Source organism: Rhamphochromis sp. 'chilingali', assembly GCF_963969265.1.
Source record: "Rhamphochromis sp. 'chilingali' genome assembly, chromosome: 14".
Taxonomy (NCBI): domain Eukaryota; kingdom Metazoa; phylum Chordata; class Actinopteri; order Cichliformes; family Cichlidae; genus Rhamphochromis; species Rhamphochromis sp. 'chilingali'.
In genome coordinates this window covers 25202756-25223505 of record NC_137941.1, presented here as the reverse complement: position 1 = coordinate 25223505, position 20750 = coordinate 25202756, and the positions used below count along the sequence as shown (strand labels likewise).

The 20750-nt window shown below is 39.9% G+C and overlaps 1 protein-coding gene across 4 annotated transcripts in view; it reads left to right on the top strand.

The window, feature by feature from the left end:
- Positions 1-19791, top strand: part of itgb2 (integrin, beta 2) — a 30697-nt gene extending 10906 nt beyond the window's left edge. For 2 of the 4 annotated variants that reach the window (XM_080902032.1, XM_080902031.1), the window contains exons 4-17: positions 138-235; positions 1818-2016; positions 3898-4068; positions 4524-4765; positions 5320-5478; positions 5713-5808; positions 5899-5988; positions 6109-6243; positions 8284-8480; positions 15816-16048; positions 16942-17161; positions 17293-17504; positions 17980-18146; positions 19272-19791. In XM_080902032.1, coding sequence (XP_080758158.1) covers positions 138-235; positions 1818-2016; positions 3898-4068; positions 4524-4765; positions 5320-5478; positions 5713-5808; positions 5899-5988; positions 6109-6243; positions 8284-8480; positions 15816-16048; positions 16942-17161; positions 17293-17504; positions 17980-18146; positions 19272-19340 — 2288 coding nt within the window. In that variant the 3' untranslated portion in view covers positions 19341-19791. The remainder of the gene's footprint in view (positions 1-137; positions 236-1817; positions 2017-3897; positions 4069-4523; positions 4766-5319; positions 5479-5712; positions 5809-5898; positions 5989-6108; positions 6244-8283; positions 8481-15815; positions 16049-16941; positions 17162-17292; positions 17505-17979; positions 18147-19271) is intronic. The other 2 variants (XM_080902034.1, XM_080902033.1) reach the window with 1 other exon arrangement.
- Positions 19792-20750: the final 959 nt, after the last annotated feature.

Here is a 20750-nt window from a genome sequence, read left to right as displayed (position 1 = left end):
TTACCTTTTACTTAATGTGATGTTTAATAAAATGACTGCATGTGTAAAATGTACGTTTGAGCGGTTTATGATTTTGAGGTTGTCAATGACTCTGTAAACATGATATACATGATACACTTTTGGGGGTTTCTTTCCAGGGCTGTGCCAACAAGAAGAAGTTTGCTCAAAGTCACTGATCAACTCCTGTGATGACTGTATAAAATCTGGGCCATACTGTGCATGGTGCCAAACACTGGTGAGAAAGAAAGTTTATGTAAAATCTAAATACTGTCTCTGTTTTAGTGCTAAAGTGAGCGTTTTATCTACAACGAAAAGCTGTCCTCTAATCCACTGCTGAACCCGTGGTAGCATGTCAGTAATTACCTGTTATACCATTAAAATACATATGTAGAAATACACACTCGTGTGTTTCACCTCAGTCGCAGCTGAGTTCATTTTCAATCCACACAATAGACCCTCAAGTTTTCTAATTAGTTGATGTGGTTTCCATTCTGTCAAACACCACATGCTGCTTCACACTTCCTGCAACCAAATTTGATTTTGCTTCTCAGGTTATCGTAGGTTCACATCCAGAACTTATTGTAAGACTGAGCCACTGCCAGTACATTAGGTCAGCTTCCTTTCTTACTATGATGGCACGTTTTGTTACTTGGGTGACTATTAGATATTGGATATTTCTGCACCAGAGATGGAGTGCATCACATTCAGACTACACTGTGTAATCACTAATTCCACTAATTTTAAGTCCAGTGTCATGCTCTTCCTGGTCCTGCCGTTATATCAGCAGATCAGCAATGTAACATACCACAGTTTTCCAGCCCCTCTTCAGGCTTCATGTGCTTGAAAAGTTCTGGTTTTGAGGTAATCCAAGATGATAGTTAAAGATATAGTAAGACAGTGTAAAGTGTGTAATTGAATTTGGGTACTTAATGGTGGAATCTACCAGAACCCCATGTTGGCATCAAGTTCACACAACACTTTTGCTCTGCTGGTATGCACAGTTTACAGTGCACATACTCTTTCAAATCAGATAGATCCTCACACAAACCTAGCTTTTTGTTGTCTTTGTTAGACACAACCACCATACCCACACACATGGCTGATAACGCCCAGGTTTTCCATGTTCTAGAGGTTTTCCTTAACCCTTCCCAGCAGTGTAAACGTCGTGAAAACTTTTGGAAAAATGGCATATCCCATTTTAAAAAAATCTTACAGTTATCGTACTTCACCAAGGCTGCATCAAAAACCACATTTTGCTAACTGGCTGTACCCATAGCAAGACTTTGTCCAGTTCTAATATTACAAAGGAATGGTGCTTTAGGGATACACTGGACCTGGCTTTATGAAAGGGGAGATATGAGAACAGTTCCATGATTCACTGTGATACAGACCATTGAAAGCAGTGATAAATATATATGACAAGTGGTGCAGATCTTAGAAATGTTAACAATGGTTTTTCAGTTTCATGCTATAAGCTGTGTGGATCTAAACTCAGAGGTCAACTATGAACATTATGCGTTTTTATCATTAAATGGTTATTATGTGATAATACCGATCAGGCAAACTTTTGTGCTTTTATAACTTTTATAATAAGTGGTGATTGTAATGTGACTGTGATATTGTCCTGATGGAGCTCATACTGTACATTACACTCACTACTATAGTGAGTGTAAGCCGCTGGAAAATGTTTTTCCTTTTGACTTGAGGATTATTGACAAAATTCTTTTTAAACTTGGGCAAAAGACACAGATAAGTGATATGTATCAAGATTTATTATGAAGAAGAACTTTCTTTTTTGTCTCCTTCCCTTCATGCAGAATTTCACCAAAAATGGAGAACAGGATGCAGTGCGCTGTAACACCAGAGCTGAGTTGATCAAAAAAGGCTGCAAAGAGAATGAAATCATCTCCCCTAAAAACAAACGAAACATTGCCAAGGATGATCCTCTGTCTGCATCTCAAAATGGGCAAGTTGTCCAAATGAGGCCTCAGAAGATTGACCTTGACCTGCGACCTGGTCAGTGGAATCGGTTAATGTTGCCTACAATATTAAGTGAATGTCAGGCCTGGTTTCTCACAGATTCATTCCAAGCAGAAAGTGCTTATAAAAATTGCATGAACTCACCCTATCACAACAATCTGAATTATGTGTCTGTATACAGTGGGGCAAAAAAGTATTTAGTCAGCCACCGATTGTGCAAGTTCCCCCACTTAAAATGATGACAGAGGTCAGTAATTTGCACCAGAGGTACACTTCAACTGTGAGAGACAGAATGTGAAAAAAAATCCATGAATTCACATGGTAGGATTTGTAAAGAATTTATTCGTAAATTAGGGTGGAAAATAAGTATTTGGTCACCTCAAACAAGGAAAATCTCTGGCTCTCACAGACCTGTAACGTCTTCTGTAAGAAGCTTTTCTGTCCCCCACTCGTTACCTGTATGAATGGCACCTGTTTGAACTCATTATCTGTATAAAAGACACCTGTCCACAGCCTCAAACAGTCAGACTCCAAACTCCGCCATGGCCAAGACCAAAGAGCTTTCGAAGGACACCAGGAAAAGTATTGTAGACCTGCACCAGACTGGGAAGAGTGAATCTACAATAGGCAAGCAGCTTGGTGTGAAAAAATCAACTGTGGGAGCAATCATCAGAAAATGGAAGACATACAAGACCACTGATAATCTCCCTCGATCTGGGGCTCCACGCAAGATCTCATCCCGTGGGGTCAAAATGATCATGAGAACGGTGAGCAAAGATCCCAGAACCACACGGGGGGACCTGGTGAATGACCTGCAGAGAGCTGGGACCAAAGTAACAAAGGTCACCATCAGTAACACACTACAACGGCAGGGAATCAAATCCCGCAGTGCCAGACGTGTTCCGCTGCTGAAGCCAGTGCATGTCCAGGCCCGTCTGAAGTTTGCCAGAGAGCACATGGATGATACAGCAGAGGATTGGGAGAATGTCATGTGGTCAGATGAAACCAAAGTAGAACTTTTTGGTATAAACTCAACTCGTCGTGTTTGGAGGAAGAAGAATACTGAGTTGCATCCCAAGAACACCATACCTACTGTGAAGCATGGGGGTGGAAACATCATGCTATGGGGCTGTTTTTCTGCCAAGGGGACAGGACGACTGATCCGTGTTAAGGACAGAATGAATGGGGCCATGTATCGTGAGATTTTGAGCCAAAACCTCCTTCCATCAGTGAGAACTTTGAAGATGAAACGAGGCTGGGTCTTCCAACATGACAATGATCCAAAACACACCGCCCGGGCAACAAAGGAGTGGCTCCGTAAGAAGCATTTGAAAGTCCTGGAGTGGCCTAGCCAGTCTCCAGACCTCAACCCCATAGAAAATCTGTGGCGGGAGTTGAAAGTCCGTGTTGCTCGGCGACAGCCCCAAAACATCACTGCTCTCGAGAAGATCTGCATGGAGGAATGGGCCAAAATACCAGCTACTGTGTGTGCAAACCTGGTAAAGACCTATAGTAAACGTTTGACCTCTGTTATTGCCAACAAAGGTTATGTTACAAAGTATTGAGTTGTATTTTTGTTATTGACCAAATACTTATTTTCCACCCTGATTTACGAATAAATTCTTTACAAATCCTACCATGTGGATTCATGGATTTTTTTTTCACATTCTGTCTCTCACAGTTGAAGTGTACCTCTGGTGCAAATTACTGACCTCTGTCATCATTTTAGGTGGGGGAACTTGCACAATCGGTGGCTGACTAAATACTTTTTTGCCCCACTGTATATTACTAGTGCCTATGTATGCTGTGTACTGTATGTACTATTTACAGTTCATATATTGTTCTACTGTATGTATGGGGGGGAGTAGCTTTGGTTTTGCCTTTAATCATTCCCTTTTTTTTTAACTGTGTTTGCAGGACTTCCAGTTTCATTCAATGTTTCTTTTAAGGCAGCTGAGGGCCATCCAGTGGATCTCTACTACCTGATGGATCTGTCCTACTCCATGAAGGATGACCTGGCAAATGTCCAAGTACTAGGAACAGATCTTTTTGCTGCACTGAGAAAAATCACAAACCATGCTAGAATAGGTAAAAACATTACATCATAATCTCCCAACTTGGTATACACAGATTTTACTAACTGTGGACAGGAACTCCAGCCAAAGAGCAACGAATGAACATTTAAATCCAAATTAGTCAGTGTCTTTAAAATTGCTATAATAGTGCATTAGTGCATCAACTGTGGAGTGTAGGGCTCTTCTGCTGGTGGATTCATGTAACATGTACCTCCTGCTTTTCAGTAGCTAAATATGGCTACAGAGAGCTTTTAATTAACGACACAGTGGTGTTCATTCATTAGGGAGGAGGTTGTCCTACAGAGGTTTGTGCTCTCCCAGTCACTTTTGGTATGAATGGAAACTAAGTCAGAAATTAATTTCAAGTCCATTGTCAACAAAGAGTTAACACAAAATGTATTATCTTTTCTGCCCTATACTGTTGCTTTTTAGTATGTTTTATAAACCTTACTATTTCTGTAATTCCAGGGTTTGGTGCCTTTGTTGATAAAACAGTCCTTCCTTACACGAATACCAACAAGGAAAAACTGCAGAAGCCGTGTGATGAGAACGACCAGCAGTGTCAGCCTGCCTTTGGCTACAGACATGTCCTTAGTTTGACACCAAATAAGAATGACTTCGAAGCTGAAGTGAAAAAGCAGTTTATCTCTGGGAATCTGGACTCTCCAGAGGGGAGTCTGGATGCCATGATGCAGGCTGCTGTATGTGAGGTAAGACCTCTGCTGCTAAGACCATACAGTGCCGTCCTTTAAATCACACATCCCTTATCATTGATCTGGTGGCATCTGAACAGGTCGGCCTCTGTTCTAAATGTAAATGATGGTTGCTTTTAAATAAAGTGTTAATTACAAGCTTTCTTGGTCAGTCGTACATACTGATCTGAGTCTAACCTGCTCACCACAGAGACAAGCACCACAGTGCAGCAGATGCACAAACACATATACACACATGCAGTGGTTAAACTTCGTCACAGTCAATGCCCACAGCTCATATAGCCAAACATGTAGGCCTCTACTCATTTATGACTTGTCACATGTTCTGAAAAGTCAAAGCTAACAGACTGGAAACAGGATGAAACAATGGAGTTCCATCCAGCCAAACATGGCTCACACAGCAGTTATGTTCATAACTAAATGTTTTAGAGAAATTCGATCTAGATGTATTTTTCTCAGGGTAAAAAAAGTAAATACAGCTTTTTTTTTTAGCCAAAGTTGATTTTGACAGCATTTGACTGGGTCTTAATGCTCCCTGATATGTTGTTCAGGACAAAATTGGTTGGAACAGCAACAGCACTCGGCTGATTGTGCTTACCACTGATGCTGGATTCCATATGGCTGGGGACGGAAAGCTGGCCGGTATACTGGAACCCAATGATGAAAAGTGTTACATGGAAAACAATCTTTATGTCAAGAGCACTGAGATGGTATGTATGGAATCATGTGAGTTTTGTTCAGCTTCTAAGAAGAACATGGATCAGATTTATAAGCATCCAATGTTTTCCCCTCTCTTTTGAATAAGGACAAAAAAAATCAGACTGCACAGAAAACAATGATATAAAATCCATACTTGCATTTATATATACGCTGACGCCTCACACACACATACATATCACTTTATTTTCTTTTCCATCTCTTCTCCACTCTCCAAAAATCTCCAGGACTACCCCTCTGTTGGACAGCTAGCTATGCAGTTGGAAAAAAACAGGATTCAGACGATTTTTGCAGTGACACAAAATGTTGAGTCTGTGTACAAGGTAAATAAGATGTACCTTTCATTTTCTATCTGCTTGTGGGGCAAAAATAGTTGGACTCTTGACTGATTTTACATTTCATGTCTTTCCAAGGAACTCTCAAAGATGATTCCAAAATCAGAAGTTGGAGTTCTGTCATCAGATTCCAAGAATGTTGTTCAGTTGATTGAAAGAGCCTACAATGTAAGTTGACACATTTTGTGATGAGTGGAATATTTCTAATGATTTGGAGGTGTTTTTTTTTCTCTCTCTCATTATCTTTACTGTACCAGACCATTTACCATCTTTTCAAATTCATGACAGGCATTATCCTCTAAAGTGACCATAACTCATGACAATCTCCCTGAAAAAGTGAGAGTCGTCTACAGGCCGATATGCAGCCATGGAGAAAAAAGCGAGAAAGAGGGGGTTTGTGACCAAGTGCACGTGGGAGATGAGGTCAGTGTTCTTTGAACTTTTCATAGTCACATGTCACCCACATGTCAGTGAACATTGGATTGATCTGGATGGGTGGTCCAAGTCTTGGTGGCACCTATTTTGTAGCTCAGAATCTTTAATTCTCGATCCTTTGGGTGGCGCTGTCACTTGGTAACACTGCCCTCTCTGCGGTAGAGTATCACTTCCTGTTCCTATTCCAACACACAGTGGTGTGTTTGAGTAGCTCATCTGCATAATAATTTAATTAAAATGTTTTAGATAACTTTTTATTTCATAATAAAACCTTAATGTGCTTCATCCGAAGCACACTCTCTGTGTACTCGCTCGCTAATTTATAGCCAAAGTTTTCACTCACTGTGTCTTTACTGTTTTGCTAGCTTAGCTCGTAGCAGACTTGCTAGCAGCATGGCCTCTTCACCTGTCCGTCCTGCACTTTCCTGCTCATTGTCTCAGATGCTTAGTTACTCCTCGGCCTCCTTTAGCATTAATGATACTTTGACCCTCCAACCTTGCTGAGGAGATCTGAAAGAATATGATATGGAATTTTTAACCTTTTCACCAAGTCCAGGATCCCACAGAGTTTTCACCTAGTTGGGAGAGTACTTTAAATGGTAGGTGGGCTGAAGACATCCTTCTCAGATGCCCTTTATTGCAAAATGCTTACTTTTTGCACAACCTACTGCCATTGTTGCACTTTTCTATTGCACTGTTGGTTCAGTATCATTCTGTTCTGTCTGGTGTTGCACTGGTTTGTTATTGTTTTTTTCTTGCAATTTTTGCACACTTGCACTTTATGTCATCCTGTTGATTGACTGCCATATATAGCAACATGGTCTTGGAGGCACACAGTACAGTACTGTGTACTGTACCACTGCACATGGTTGAAATGACAATAAAGCCACTTGACTTGACTTGACCTTCGAAATGGCTTTTTTAAATAAAACCAACCAAGCTAACTCCTCAGCCTAAACTCTAAGGACAAACCCAGCCATGCGGTGGAAGAACTTTGTCTCAGCCACTTTGTGCAGTATTGTTTTGGTCAGTACACAAAAGTCATTTTTGTGATTTGTCATTGATAAACAATTAAATTCAGACCCAATTATTAATTTCAATTGCCTGATGTAATAAAAACCATTATGCTGATGTGGTATCCATCCACACGATAAACCTTACTCATGGAGAGTAACTTAGGTAGTCACTCTTTATTAAAGTGGTCCAGATAGACCAGTATCATTCTAATACTGAGTACCATGGGCTGACTCTTAACAAGACAGTTTAAATCAAGTTGAAAACCAAATTAGTGCATGTACCTGCAAGCTTTAGACCACGTGGGCAGAACAGCCAAATGTTGAGAGCCAATAATGTTTAAAAATGTATACACAGCTCTTTGGGTATCATTGATATATTACAGGGCTCTAGACTAACTTTTTGCCACGGTTGCACATGGTTTTATTTTTTACAATTATTATAGATGTTTTAAGGCTGTAAAACCCCTCACTACACACTTTATACACTTTTCTCAGACAGGCATGAACATTTTCACACTTTTCTCTCTTGTTTAAACACAAAGTTCAAACCTTGTAGAAAAATAAGTCCAGTATTATAGAATGAAACCAAAGGCTCCCGCAGGTGACAACGTTTCGTCGACCTTGTTGTGTTTGTTGGGGAGAAAACTTACAAACATACAGTACAGCACTTCAGAGTCACACTGCTAGCGATCTAAGATTTATGTAAATTTGACAAGCTGAACGCATTCTGTACTGTACAGGAGATATGGCACGAGATCAATTGACAATAGTCTACAGCCAATCAGGACGCAGAACACAATGCGCTGTTTAAAACAAACAAACAAAAAAAAAACTGCATGCAAAATTGCACACAAAAAAATCTGCGAAACAGCAAGGCTGCGAAAGGTGAACCACGTTATAGCGAGAGACCACTGTATACTGTTATACAAAGTGAATCTCTTGTTTTGACCAGTTTAGAGTATTGTTATACTATATGCACTTGTGACTCACAACACCTGAATTCCCATTCCAGGTTATTTTTGAAATTACGGTGACCGCAGACACGTGTATGGAGAACAAGTTCTTTACCATCAGTCCACGGGGCATTAAAGACACGCTGACAGTGACCATAAATACCACATGTAAGTGCCAATGTGACACTGCTGGACCCATTATTGACCCCCATCCACACTGCAATATGAGTGGAAGCATCAGCTGTGGTATTTGTAGGTAAGCTCTGATTCTCAGTTTTTTGGTATCGACTGAAAATGTTATTGAATCCACTTAAATGTCGTCAAAGCTGTTTGCAGCCTGCTCTGTCTGCCAGAAAAGTACCAGCATCAGTCATTTGTTTAAACATATAAGAATGGTGACATTTATTTTCCTGTTAATGCCGACAACCAGAGCTGCTTTACACTGTAAGTAATGCCCCTTTCTTTAGTTCAGTAAATCACTGCATCTGTCTGAAGTAGAGATTGGCAGCCTTCAAGTGGATAATTCAAACACAGCCTGGGATTAGAGCTTTGCTTCTTCTCTGTCACCAGCATTTGTGATCAGTCTCAACTCATGTCAGATATCATAAATACAGGTCAAGGCAGTCCTTTGTCATCACACAAGATTGACTTTGTTGCTCTTTGTACTTCTCTGTCCTGGTCTGAAAAGACGTGTAATTTCTTCTCCCATCACAAGCCACATTTTCTAAAGATAGCCAAGAAGAGGTGTAGGGGTCAGTGTCCCTTTCAGTTCACAATATTCAAATGAGTTTTATTCATATAGCGCCAAATCCCAACAACAGTGGCCTCAAGGCACTTTGTATTGTAAGTGAAAGAGTCTACAAGAGGGGTGTCAAACATAAGGACTAGAGATGGACCGATCCGATATTACGTATCGGTATCGGTCTGATACTGACCTAAATTACTGGATCGGATATCGGAGAAAAATAAAAAATGTAATCCGATCCATTAAATATCACGAAAGCACCTCGCAAAACTTGCAACACGCAGTAACTCACCTCAGAACGTTAGCACGTCGGAGCAGTATGCATCACGTGATAGAGCAGCTGTGGCATGCGGGACCTGTCGGTGGTCTGGATAGCATTTGGAGCTTCGCTAGCAACCTGGCATTTCATCTCCGACAAAGTTATCCCCGAGAGAAGTAAAGCAAGTGTGTAAGTCCATCTCTGAATATTTGTAAAGCATTCCCACGTTAAGCTTAACGAGCGACTGCCTCTCGCTCTCCGGCTGCTACTTCAATCGTGAAACTGCTTAAATGATCAGCTGATCGGCTTTTCTGTCGCGAGTCCGTCTCTCTGGTTTGTTTTTGGTCCACTTTGCACCAGAAAGAGGAAACCAGCGGCTGAACAACAGCAGCACGTTTAAGCTTGATAAGCTGTTGTTAGAATTTATTTAATATTACTTTCTACACCAGGATCTTTTTCTACATAGCTGACGGCTGGTAACTGTGCAGGGGCGGATCTAGCAAAGTTTAGCCAGGGGGGCCGATAGGGCATTAACAGGGAAAAGGGGGCACAAAGACATACTTTTCTTTCTTATTCTCATTTAAAATGTCTAGCTTTTAATAAATAATTATCTGACACCCAAAGTTTTAATTTGATGTAAAATGAATAGAAGTCAATTACTGTATATAGTGACTATTAAGTCTAATATATATACCCTAGTAAGCTATAGTACTTTTTACTTTGGGAAGGTACCATCTGTGCAGTCTGCAATTTTGTTGAAGAAAGATGTTGAATCTATTTAATATTTCTTGAAAAATAATTGATTTCTGTGCATTTTTTTTCACACTGCATCAAATTCAAGGTTCAAGGTTCTTTATTTGTCACATGCATAGTTATACAAGTATACCACACAGTGAAATGTAGCCTTACATTATGTAGCCTGACAAATTAAGGTTGATTACGTCGATTAAGCATCATGAGGTGGAGCGTGAGGGGTGGTTCCCTATTTTTTATTTATTTATTTTTGTTGTTGCTGGGAGTTGGAACCCTATTAGTTAGGTTGCTTAATATTTACGCTAAGTACTCTTTAAAATACCAGAATAGGGAGGATGGTGTAGGTTTAAGTTTATTAGATTGATCAGTATTGCTGAACTATGAAATATTTTTTTTGTATACAGGTATAACAGAATAGCTTTAGTGTAGTTGTTGTTTTAAACTTGAGTATGAACTTGCAGACTTGCAAAATGCAGCAAGATATTTTAAAAAACAGTTTTGTTGATTAAAAAACACTATATCGGATTCATATCGGTATCGGCAGATATCCAAATTTATGATATCGGTATCTGTATCGGACATAAAAAAGTGGTATCGTGCCATCTCTAATAAGGACCGGAGGCTAGAATTGGATAAGCAAAGACTCTAATCTGGCCCACTGGATCCATCTTTGGAAAAGAGGAAGTACATAGATTTGAAACTTTTAGCTAAATTGTCACAAGTTTTGTAGCTTTCCTATTGATAAAGCACCAATGTTATTAATTTCAAAATCCTACACTGCTTTTTTTCTCAAGCTATCTCATTCAGAAGATTTTTAGAAAACTTGACCTCTGACCTTGAAGTCATGGTCAGTGGGATTCAAAGTTATTTTTAGTTGATGCACCTATGGTATCAACTAGAGATGGCACGATACCACTTTTTTATGTCCGATACCGATATCATAAATTTGGATATCTGCCGATACCGATATGAATCCGATATAGTGTTTTTTAATCAACAAAACTGTTTTTTAAATATCTTGCTGCATTTTGTATAAGTTCATACTCAAGTTTAAAACAACAACTACACTAAAGCTATTCTGTTATACCTGTATGCAAAAAAAAAATTTCATAGTTCAGCAATAATGATCAATCTAATAAACTTAAACCTACACCATCCTCCCTATTCTGGCATTTTAAAGAGTACTTAGCGTAAATATTAAGCAACCTAACTAATAGGGTTCCAACTCCCAGCAACAACAAAAATAAATAAATAAAAAATAGGGAACCACCCCTCACGCTCCACCTCATGATGCTTAATCGACGTAATCAACCTTAATTTGATGCAGTGTGAAAAAAAATGCACAGAAATCAATTCTTTTTCAAGAAATATTAAATAGATTCAACATCTTTCTTCAACAAAATTGCAGACTGCACAGATGGTACCTTCCCAAAGGAAAAGGTACTATAGCTTACTAGGGTATATATATTAGACTTAATAGTCACTATATATAGTAATTGATTTCTATTCATTTTACATCAAATTAAAACTTTGGGTGTAAGATTCGGATAATTATTTATTAAAAGCTAGACATTTTAAATGAGAATAAGAAAGAAAAGTATGTCTTTGTGCCCCCTTTTCCCTGTTAATGCCCTATCGGCCCCCCTGGCTAAACTTTGCTAGATCCGCCCCTGCACTGTTACCAGCCGTCAGCTACGTAGAAAAAGATCCTGGTGTAGAAAGTAATATTAAATAAATTCTAACAACAGCTGATCAAGCTTAAACGTGCTGCTGTTGTTCAGCCACTGGTTTCCTCTTTCTGGTGCAAAGTGGGCCAAAAACAAACCAGAGAGACGGACTCGCGACAGAAAAGCCGATCAGCTGATCGTTAAGCAGTTTCATGATTGAAGTAGCAGCAAGAAGAGGCAGTCGCTTGTTAAGCTTAACGCAGGAATGCTTTACATTCAGAGATGGACTTACACACTTGCTTTACTTCTCTCGGGGATAACTTTGTCGGAAATGAAATGCCGGGTTGCTAGCGAAGCTCCACATGCTATCCAGACCACCGACGGTCCCGCATGCCACAGCCGCTCTATCACGTGATGCATACTGCTCCGACGTGCTAACGTTCTGAGGTGAGTTACGGCGTGTTGCAAGTTTTGTGAGGTGCTTTCGTGATATTTAATGGATCGGATTACATTTTTTATTTTTCTCCGATATCCGATCCAGTAATTTAGGTCAGTATCGGACCGATACCGATACGTAATATCGGATCGGTCCATCTCTAGTATCAGCTAGAGATGGCACGATACCATTTTTTTATGTCCGATACCGATATCATAAATTTGGATATCTGCCGATACCGATATGTATCCGATATAGTGTTTTTTTTAATATCTTGCTGCATTTTGTATAAGTTTATACTCAAGTTTAAATAAACAACAACACTAAAGCTATTCTGTTATACCTGTATGTAAAAAATATACTGCGCCCAAAATATTTCATAGTTCAGCAATACTGATCAATCTAATAAACTTAAACCTACTTCATCCTTCCTATTCTGGTATTTTAAAGAGTACTTAGCAGAAATATTAAGCAACCTAACTAATAGGGTTGCAAGCTCTCAGCAAAAAAAAAAAAGGGAACCACCCCCCACCCTCCACCTCATGATGCTTAATCGATGTAATCAAATTTAATTTGATGCAGTGTGAAAAAAATGCACAGAAATAAATTATTTGTCAAGAATAATTAAATAGATTCAACATCTTTCTTCAACAGAATTGCAGAATTCACAGATGGTACTTTCCCAAAGGAAAAAGTACTATAGCTTACTAGGATATGTTAGACTTAACAGTTACTATATACAGTAATGGACTTCTATACATTTTACATCAGATTAAAATTTTTGGTGTAAGATTCAGATAATTATTTATTAAAAGCTCGACATTTTAAATGAGAATAAGAAAGAAAAGTATGTCTTTGTGCCCCCTTTTCCCTGTTCATGCCCTATCAGCCCCCCTGGCTAAACTTTGCTAGATCCGCCCCTGCACAGTTACCAGCCGTCAGCTAGAAAAGGATCCTGGTCTAGAAAGTAATATTAAATAAATTCTAACAACAGCTTATCAAGCTTAAACGTGCTGCTGGTTTCATTTTCTGGTACAAAGTGGGCCAAAAACAAAGAAGAGAGACGGACTCGTGACAGAAAAGCCGATCAGCTGATCATTAAGCAGTTTCACGATTGAAGTAGCAGCAGGAAGGTGAGGGAAAGAGAGAGGCAGTCGCTCCATATATCGGTTGTTAAGCTTAACGTGGGAATGCTTTACAAACATTCAGAAATGAACTTACACACTTGCTTTACTGCTCTCTGGGATAACTTTCTCGGAGATGAAATGCTGGTTTGGTAGCCAGGCTCCAAATACACACAGCCGCTCTATCACGTGAGCACACTGCTCCGACGTGCTACGGTTATGAGCCGAGTTACGCCGTGTCGCAAGTTTTGTTCCTTACTTTTTTTATTTCTCGCCGATATCCGATCCAGTAATTTAGGCCAGTATTGGACCGATACCGATATGTAATACGGTCCATCTCTAGTATCAACTAGAAAGTCCTTCGTCGCCTTGTTCTCAAGTTATTGCATTCACAAACTTCGGTATCCACACTGGGGTGAAGGAGATACCCGATCAGCCTTTACAGCTGAGGGATAAAAACTTACTTGGCAGATTAAGTTAAAAAGAGAAAAGGTCAGTTTGCGTGTGACCATTACAACAGAATTCTTTACAGCAATGTTTCTAAGTAAGAGAAAATGCACAGACAGAGTTATAAAGAAGAAGAAGCTGGACTGTTTAGGAGAGATGACCAGGTTGATGGACATGAAGTAAAACACACTTTCACAGTAGCCACAAGAAGAATCATACAACTAATTGGAAGTTGCACCATCCACAATGAGCTGCTTTGCACTGACAAGCACATGGATAAACACTTCTGACTTAGTTCTAAGCTTAACTGTGTAAATGTTTAGCAGTGTGAGGGACAGGAAGTCAGGTCTTATGAAAACATTCATGTTTTTGAGGTGTTGAGGTTTAGAGGAAGAGAACCCTTGTAACAACTCTTATTGTGTTATAGCACCACTAGCGGGGGTTGCCCTACTACTGTAGTAGTTGTGGGAGTCTCCTAGTGTGTGTGTGAGTGCAGTGGCAGCCGAGCAATCTGTTCAGAGAGAGACCTTACCATTGTAACAGTCTGGTGCCAACGCCTACCTGTCCCCACACATGTATGTATGGACTGAGTAGAGCCGTGGAGACCTGGCTTGTGTGGTCTCATGTTGCCAACAACACATAAAGGTCTATTTAACTGACTGGCCTCCAAGTTGTCCGGCTAACCTCCACACCACATGCCCGCTGGACCTGCTAGCTGCTCCTTCCTCGCCAGACTGCCGTTACACCCGGATGAAAATTGAAACACTACTATTATCAGATAAATTTGTTTGCAGACTCACCTGACTCATCATCAAAGATGCAATCACATTAGGATAAAGAATGAGTGAGAAAGGCTAGTATTATTTGATAATTACTGTAAGTTGATATTAGTGATGGTGTGATCAAATCAACATTTTCATATTTTACTTTGTTTCCTAAAATTGTCTAATAGTTTCATTTTTGTCATGATGTCAAACTGTGTCCATTCTTTGAACTTCTGATAAAAAGTCTGCTAGGTTCACACAACACATCCATCTGTCACAATCCACACAGTTTTATCTGCACAAGTGAAAGACGAAAAAGTCACCAGCATCATTTAGAGGACAGACTCCCTCACACCTAAGAGGTTTGCTGGAGGAGGAGTGAGCATTTATTTGCAGTCATGCATCAGAAAGTGTTTAATAAACTATGTTTTTCACAAAGTATTTTGAGAATTATTTGTGACAGATCACCAGTGGAAATAGTGAAACTTTGTCCCTGTTTATGTCATTGCTTGATGCAGTTATCAGCCTCTACCTGTAATTATAGTGCCATCCGTAAACACACTATCTATCATGATAAAACTTAAATAAGAGTACTACAGCTGTTAAGCTCTGTTGACCAAAAGTAAGTAAATATTTGACACATTGACACAGAGTCAGTCCCCAACAGGCTGTTTAAGGTTATAAGTTAATGCTTCTTACTCCTGCTACAGTTTCACACGCTGACACACAGCAGAGCTCTACTCCATTTGGACTTTTTGTTCCAAACTGTCTTACGCAAATTGCTCTCTGGTCACAAACACCCATCAGCCTTTAGCAACACTGGACCTTAGCCTCACCTGGCTATTTGTGGCTGTTTGTGGGACTGCCGCCATATTTGGTCCAGCACAGAAGAGTGCGACCAGAAATAATAATAAGAAGTGTTAGACACAGGAACTCTCTTCTCTTCATCATCTGCCTGTCTTCACTGCCCTCATGGCTAATAACAAATAACAAATAAACAAAATGTGCAAATATAGTATAATTTAGATATATTCAATACCTATATAACTGAGGTGTGCAAATAAGCATATTGTTCCCAGGTTCAGTTTGGAGTAGATTTGTGGACGTTTGTGTTGTTTTTGAGTCTTTTGGTGAGTATTGTAGGGTGTTAATAGCACACAAGCATTACTGGCAAGATCAAAGGTAAAATTGTGAACGTGTTTGTAGTTTTAGAAATGGTTTGTGTGCTGTGGTGTGTTGAATAGAGTTATCTATGGATTATAATGTGTATGATTATGGGACAGTTAACAGATTCCTCAGTATTAATTTTTGGAAGTGAACAAATATTTTGTGGCAAATTTTATTTTCTGTTATTTATTAATGTTCAAATTTTTTGATGTATTTTTTCCTTATTTAGGTGCAAAGAAGGTCACGTTGGTCAGTTCTGTAACTGCAAAATTGGGAACAAACAAGAGCACACCCTGAGAGCATCCTGTCAGCAGGATAATGGCACTGAGTGTGAGGGTCGAGGAGACTGTGTGTGTGGCCGGTGCGAGTGCCACAACACAGATAGTGGAAGCCAATACTATGGATCCTACTGTGAATGTGACGATGACCACTGTGAGAAGTTTCAGAACCAACAATGTGGAGGTAGGTTTGCAGTCATTCTCCTCAAAAGAAGGTCTAATTATATCAAAACAAGATAAAAAAGTAAAATAAGTTACTTTGTTTTCTTGTGCAAACATTTTTATGATGGAAACATCCACCCATCCATCCTCTTCCACTTATTCCTGTTAGGGTCACAGGGGGGCTGGAGCCTATCACAGGGTACACCCTGGACCGGTCGCCAGTCTGTCGCAGGGCTAACACATAGAGACAGACAATCATTCACACTCACATTCACACCTAAGGGCAATTTAACATGAACAATTAACCTAACTCCACTAACTGCATGTCTTTGGACTGTGGGAGGAAGCTGGAGTACCCAGAGAGAACCCACACAGACACAGAGAAAGGCCAAGTGGTGAAATCAAACTCAGGACAGCACCATTGTGCTGCCATGATGGAAAAAGTGTTTCACAATGGCCTCACACCTTTCTAAATGTGTGGACAGGCTCAAACTCACTCCATTACAGGTCTTTAATTTGAACATCATCTTAACTTTACCAATCATCTCTTATTCCACTGTGATTATTCCACTGTGATTATTCCACTATGCTCCTAAAATCCATACAAACAAACTGAATTCTACTTTTAGCCTGTTTGGTTTGGAACAAAATAATAGATGCTGTCTTAAAAGTGCTGTGTCTCTGTGGTAATTTGAATAGGTTTACAACTTTGCTCAAAGTTTTTGGGTTCAAAAGTAATCAGACGGTGCTGTGGAACGTGTGTGTGGGTTTCCAGTCAGGTTGTGCTTTATGTGGTGAACCCACAGGCATCAGGAGAGGTTTTGTCTCTTGCTGGTGATGTTCTTTATGTTCTTGGTTGTCATGTGGCACAGACTCCTTGCTGCAAAAAAAATATTTTGTTCTTACTATTTGCAGGAAAAGGTAAATGCAAGTGTGGAAAATGTGAATGTAATTCTGGCTTTGAAGGCTCTGCCTGTCAGTGCAAGACCTCTGACGAGGCCTGCCGTACCGTAAACAATAGTGTTTGCAATGGCAGAGGGATCTGCAAGTGCAATCAGTGTGAATGTAAAGGGGGATATCAGCGTCCTCACTGCCTGGAATGTCCTGGCTGCACTGACCCGTGCCAGACCAAAGTGTAAGTGATTTCTTAATTCCACTGAGCTTTTCCTCTAAACGTGGTGTTCACTGTTTTGTGTAGTAAAGCAAAAGAAAAAACGAAACCTTTGACTTTGAATTTTGAACTAATACATGTAATTGTGTTTTCAGGAACTGCATTGAATGCCTCGGCTTTGAATCAGGTCCCTTTAAAAAAAACTGTAGTGAGGCTTGTAAGACCATTTCTTCTACAATAGTAGAAAAGTTCACCTTTTCACCCAAGGAGTGTAAGCAGAAAGACAGCGAGGGATGCTGGATGACATTTAAGCTGGTTCAGATGGTTGGAGAGGATAACTACGAGGCTGAAATTATGAAGAAAAGAGGTAGGATGTTGATGAAATGACAAAAAACAGTCTTAATTTATTAACAGTTTCACTGATTCATTGCAGTAATAACTGTGCTATCACAATGCACACACTGAGGATCTGCACAGGGCTGGGATGTGCTGACTGGGGGACGTTAGGACCTTGCAGGCCAGAAAATTTAATGTCTGTTTATCCAGCAACAGCTTTTAAATCAACTCTGTGAGCCCAACCTGCTTCATAGAGCTACCTATGCTAGCATGGCTAAGAAAAGTCAGCAGACATAGATTCAAAGCCCTGATAGAAACACAATTTGCCACTCAGTAGCCATTTTGAAACCCCTCCAGGCACTTATTGGAACAGTTATTTTTATGAATCATCAAACTCGATCACCAGTCAAATCTGATCCTCATCATATAATCTCTGTGTTACCATTTTCTACATTTCATTCATTTACAGCTCAGTGTTCAAACTTGTCTAATTTGTAACTCTGTAGATTGTCCAAAACCGCCTGATGTCATAGCTATCATCGGAGGCTCCATCGCAGCTGTGGCCCTCATCGGTATTCTGCTGCTGATGCTTATTAAATTACTCCTCTACATGAAAGACCTGAAAGAGTTCAGGAAGTTTGAGAATGAAAAGAAGAAGTCCAAATGGGCAGAGGTGAGACATCATTCTGAGTTATTTGTGCAAACAGAAATAGCTGTCACACATTTCAGATTGGTCTCTTTGGACAGTGACTGTGTTGGTTTCATGTTAATCTAACTCTCTTGTTACAGTTACTATTTTTGTTTGCTTGATTCATGTAATTCAGATACAACATTTCAGTCAACTAAAACTAAACTGTTCTTACAAAAACATTTAATACCTGTCGGAATCACTATTACATGGATTAAAAATCCCAGTTCGTCAGCTCCTGTCCATAGTGAGTAATGGGAGCAAGTTAAAGCAAGAAATAAACAACTGGGAAGACAGACAGTCTGCATGAAACAAGCAGACTGTCTGACAACGCTTGCCATTTACGCTCAGCGCAGTAGTGAAACTTGATTTAGTGTGACACGAAATGTAAACAGACTATTTTTGTCATCAAAATAAAAGTTGTTCCTTCTGAGGGTTAGTGGTCAGGCAAATCTTTTACTCTGAAAGCAAACATTGTTTTTTTTCTGGTTGCAATGCACTTTTTCAATTTCATTACTGTTTGGCTAGTAAAGTAATTCACAAGTATTTGCAGAGTACTTGTTTGTGGCAGGCAGGAGGCACGGCACGACCACAGTTCAACATTTTGCAACATTTTCCTTTATTTCGGTTGTTGCTCACCCACTTCCACGACTGCAGCTCCCTAGCTACCAGCCACACACATCCACAACAACAACAACCCAACAGGCCCTAGTTCATTTATGTGCAGGGGAAGAGTGATGTGCTGATTAAGCTCCGGTGCGCCGACCTCCCACACAGCCAACCAGTCTCTAGGCTTTATTAGTTTAAACATTGAAAAGGATTGTGCTTGCTCTGGCAGCAGTACAATGAATGTAGCTGTGACTCACTGATCCACAGTAGCAGTCACTGCTTTGAGATTAACAGGGTTTGAAAATTTGTAAAGTTAAAAGTGACTGACATTAGAAGATGAACACATGTCCAGCATATTGGGATCAGCCTGTGTATCGTATTATAATTTGCTTCGTCAAATGATTTAAGCTTACTTCAACTTACTTTGAAACTTCAAGTCATGATGAATAAAAAAGATAAATAAGATACAGATTTCTCATTACTCGGCTCTCTCTGTTACAGGCTGACAATCCACTGTTCCAGACTGCCACCACCACTGTGGCCAATCCTACATTCACTGGTGGAGACTGAGGGCTATTGTTGCAGTACACACAACAGACAGTTATCCAAGTTATGTCTGACTCTTTCTAATGCTCACAGGTTAAGAATATGCACACATTTGCTAATGGATGCATTTACTGGTATTAATATAGACTTCTTTGCTTTCTTATTTGTGAATGCTGTTAATTGTATCATAGTCCAACAATTATGCACTTTTGCTTGTTTATTTTTTCAGAAATAATTTTTTTGAAATTTATTCCATACTGTATGTATAACTATATATCCATGTATCTACATGTGTATCTATCGATCAGTAAATAGACATACAAGTTTTCTCCACTGAATTATCAGAAAACTGATAAAACATCCAAGGTAGTGATGCTTGTTTCTGTTTTGCTGCAATCTAAGCAATACATGTGTACAGTTTTGGTAATAAAACCATGATATTTCACATAATATTGATGTTGAAAATTGGTAATAAAAAATAAGTTTTTGGTTTTATACTGTGACAGTGAGTGGGTGTATAATTACTAGGGCTGCCACAAACGATTATTTTGATACTCTAGTCACCGATTATTTTTGTGATTAGTTGACTAATCAGATCATGCATCCATCGGATGTAAAACGTACAGCTTATTGCACCAGCATGCGTCTGCTCTTATATAACTATCATTAGCTTACAGCTTGAAGTGTTTAAGGCATGTGCTAACTAAAAATAAAGACAAGATGATAGTTTATTACACTTTTAATGAAATTTGCAGATTGTCTCGGTGGAGTTTAATAAGCTCAGCCGTCTGCTCCTTGCTATCTACAATATAACAGGACACTGGAATAAACTCTCGACCCTCAAAAAAAAAAGAGAAAACAAGCAAACAATACAGCAATATAATAAACACAACACCATCGCGATGCTCTATGTGTATATAACAGTAAATATTAAATATTGAATATTATTATGCAGCACGTAAGATTTACAGTGCACAGTGTGCTTGGAGGTAGGAGCCAAAAAGGGTGTAGTTTGTGTGTGTGAGCACCCGTGTGTACACCTGTGAGCATGAGCGCGCTTGTATTTAAAAGGTTCCTTCATGTAATGATCAGCTAGAGGGTGTGGGGGAGCCACAGCCCCGTCCTCCAGGGGGGGCCGAAGGGGCCCGAGCGAGCCCCAGGCTCCAGTCCCTGTCAAGCAGCCACCAGGAGTGAGCCGGTGTGTACCTGGACGCCCATCCCCGGACACAAAGAACCACCAACGTACCGATGTCTGAGGGCGTCTGCCACTGGCAGGGGGAGTGGTGGGGGGAGACAGGCCTCCATACCATGGAGGGCCTGAGATGTCCCTAGAGAGGTGGCGTCTGATACCCAACCTGACATATAGACACAAACAAACAGGCACACACAGATACAAACATCCATTCCCACCCTCATGCTCTCATATGCAATTAC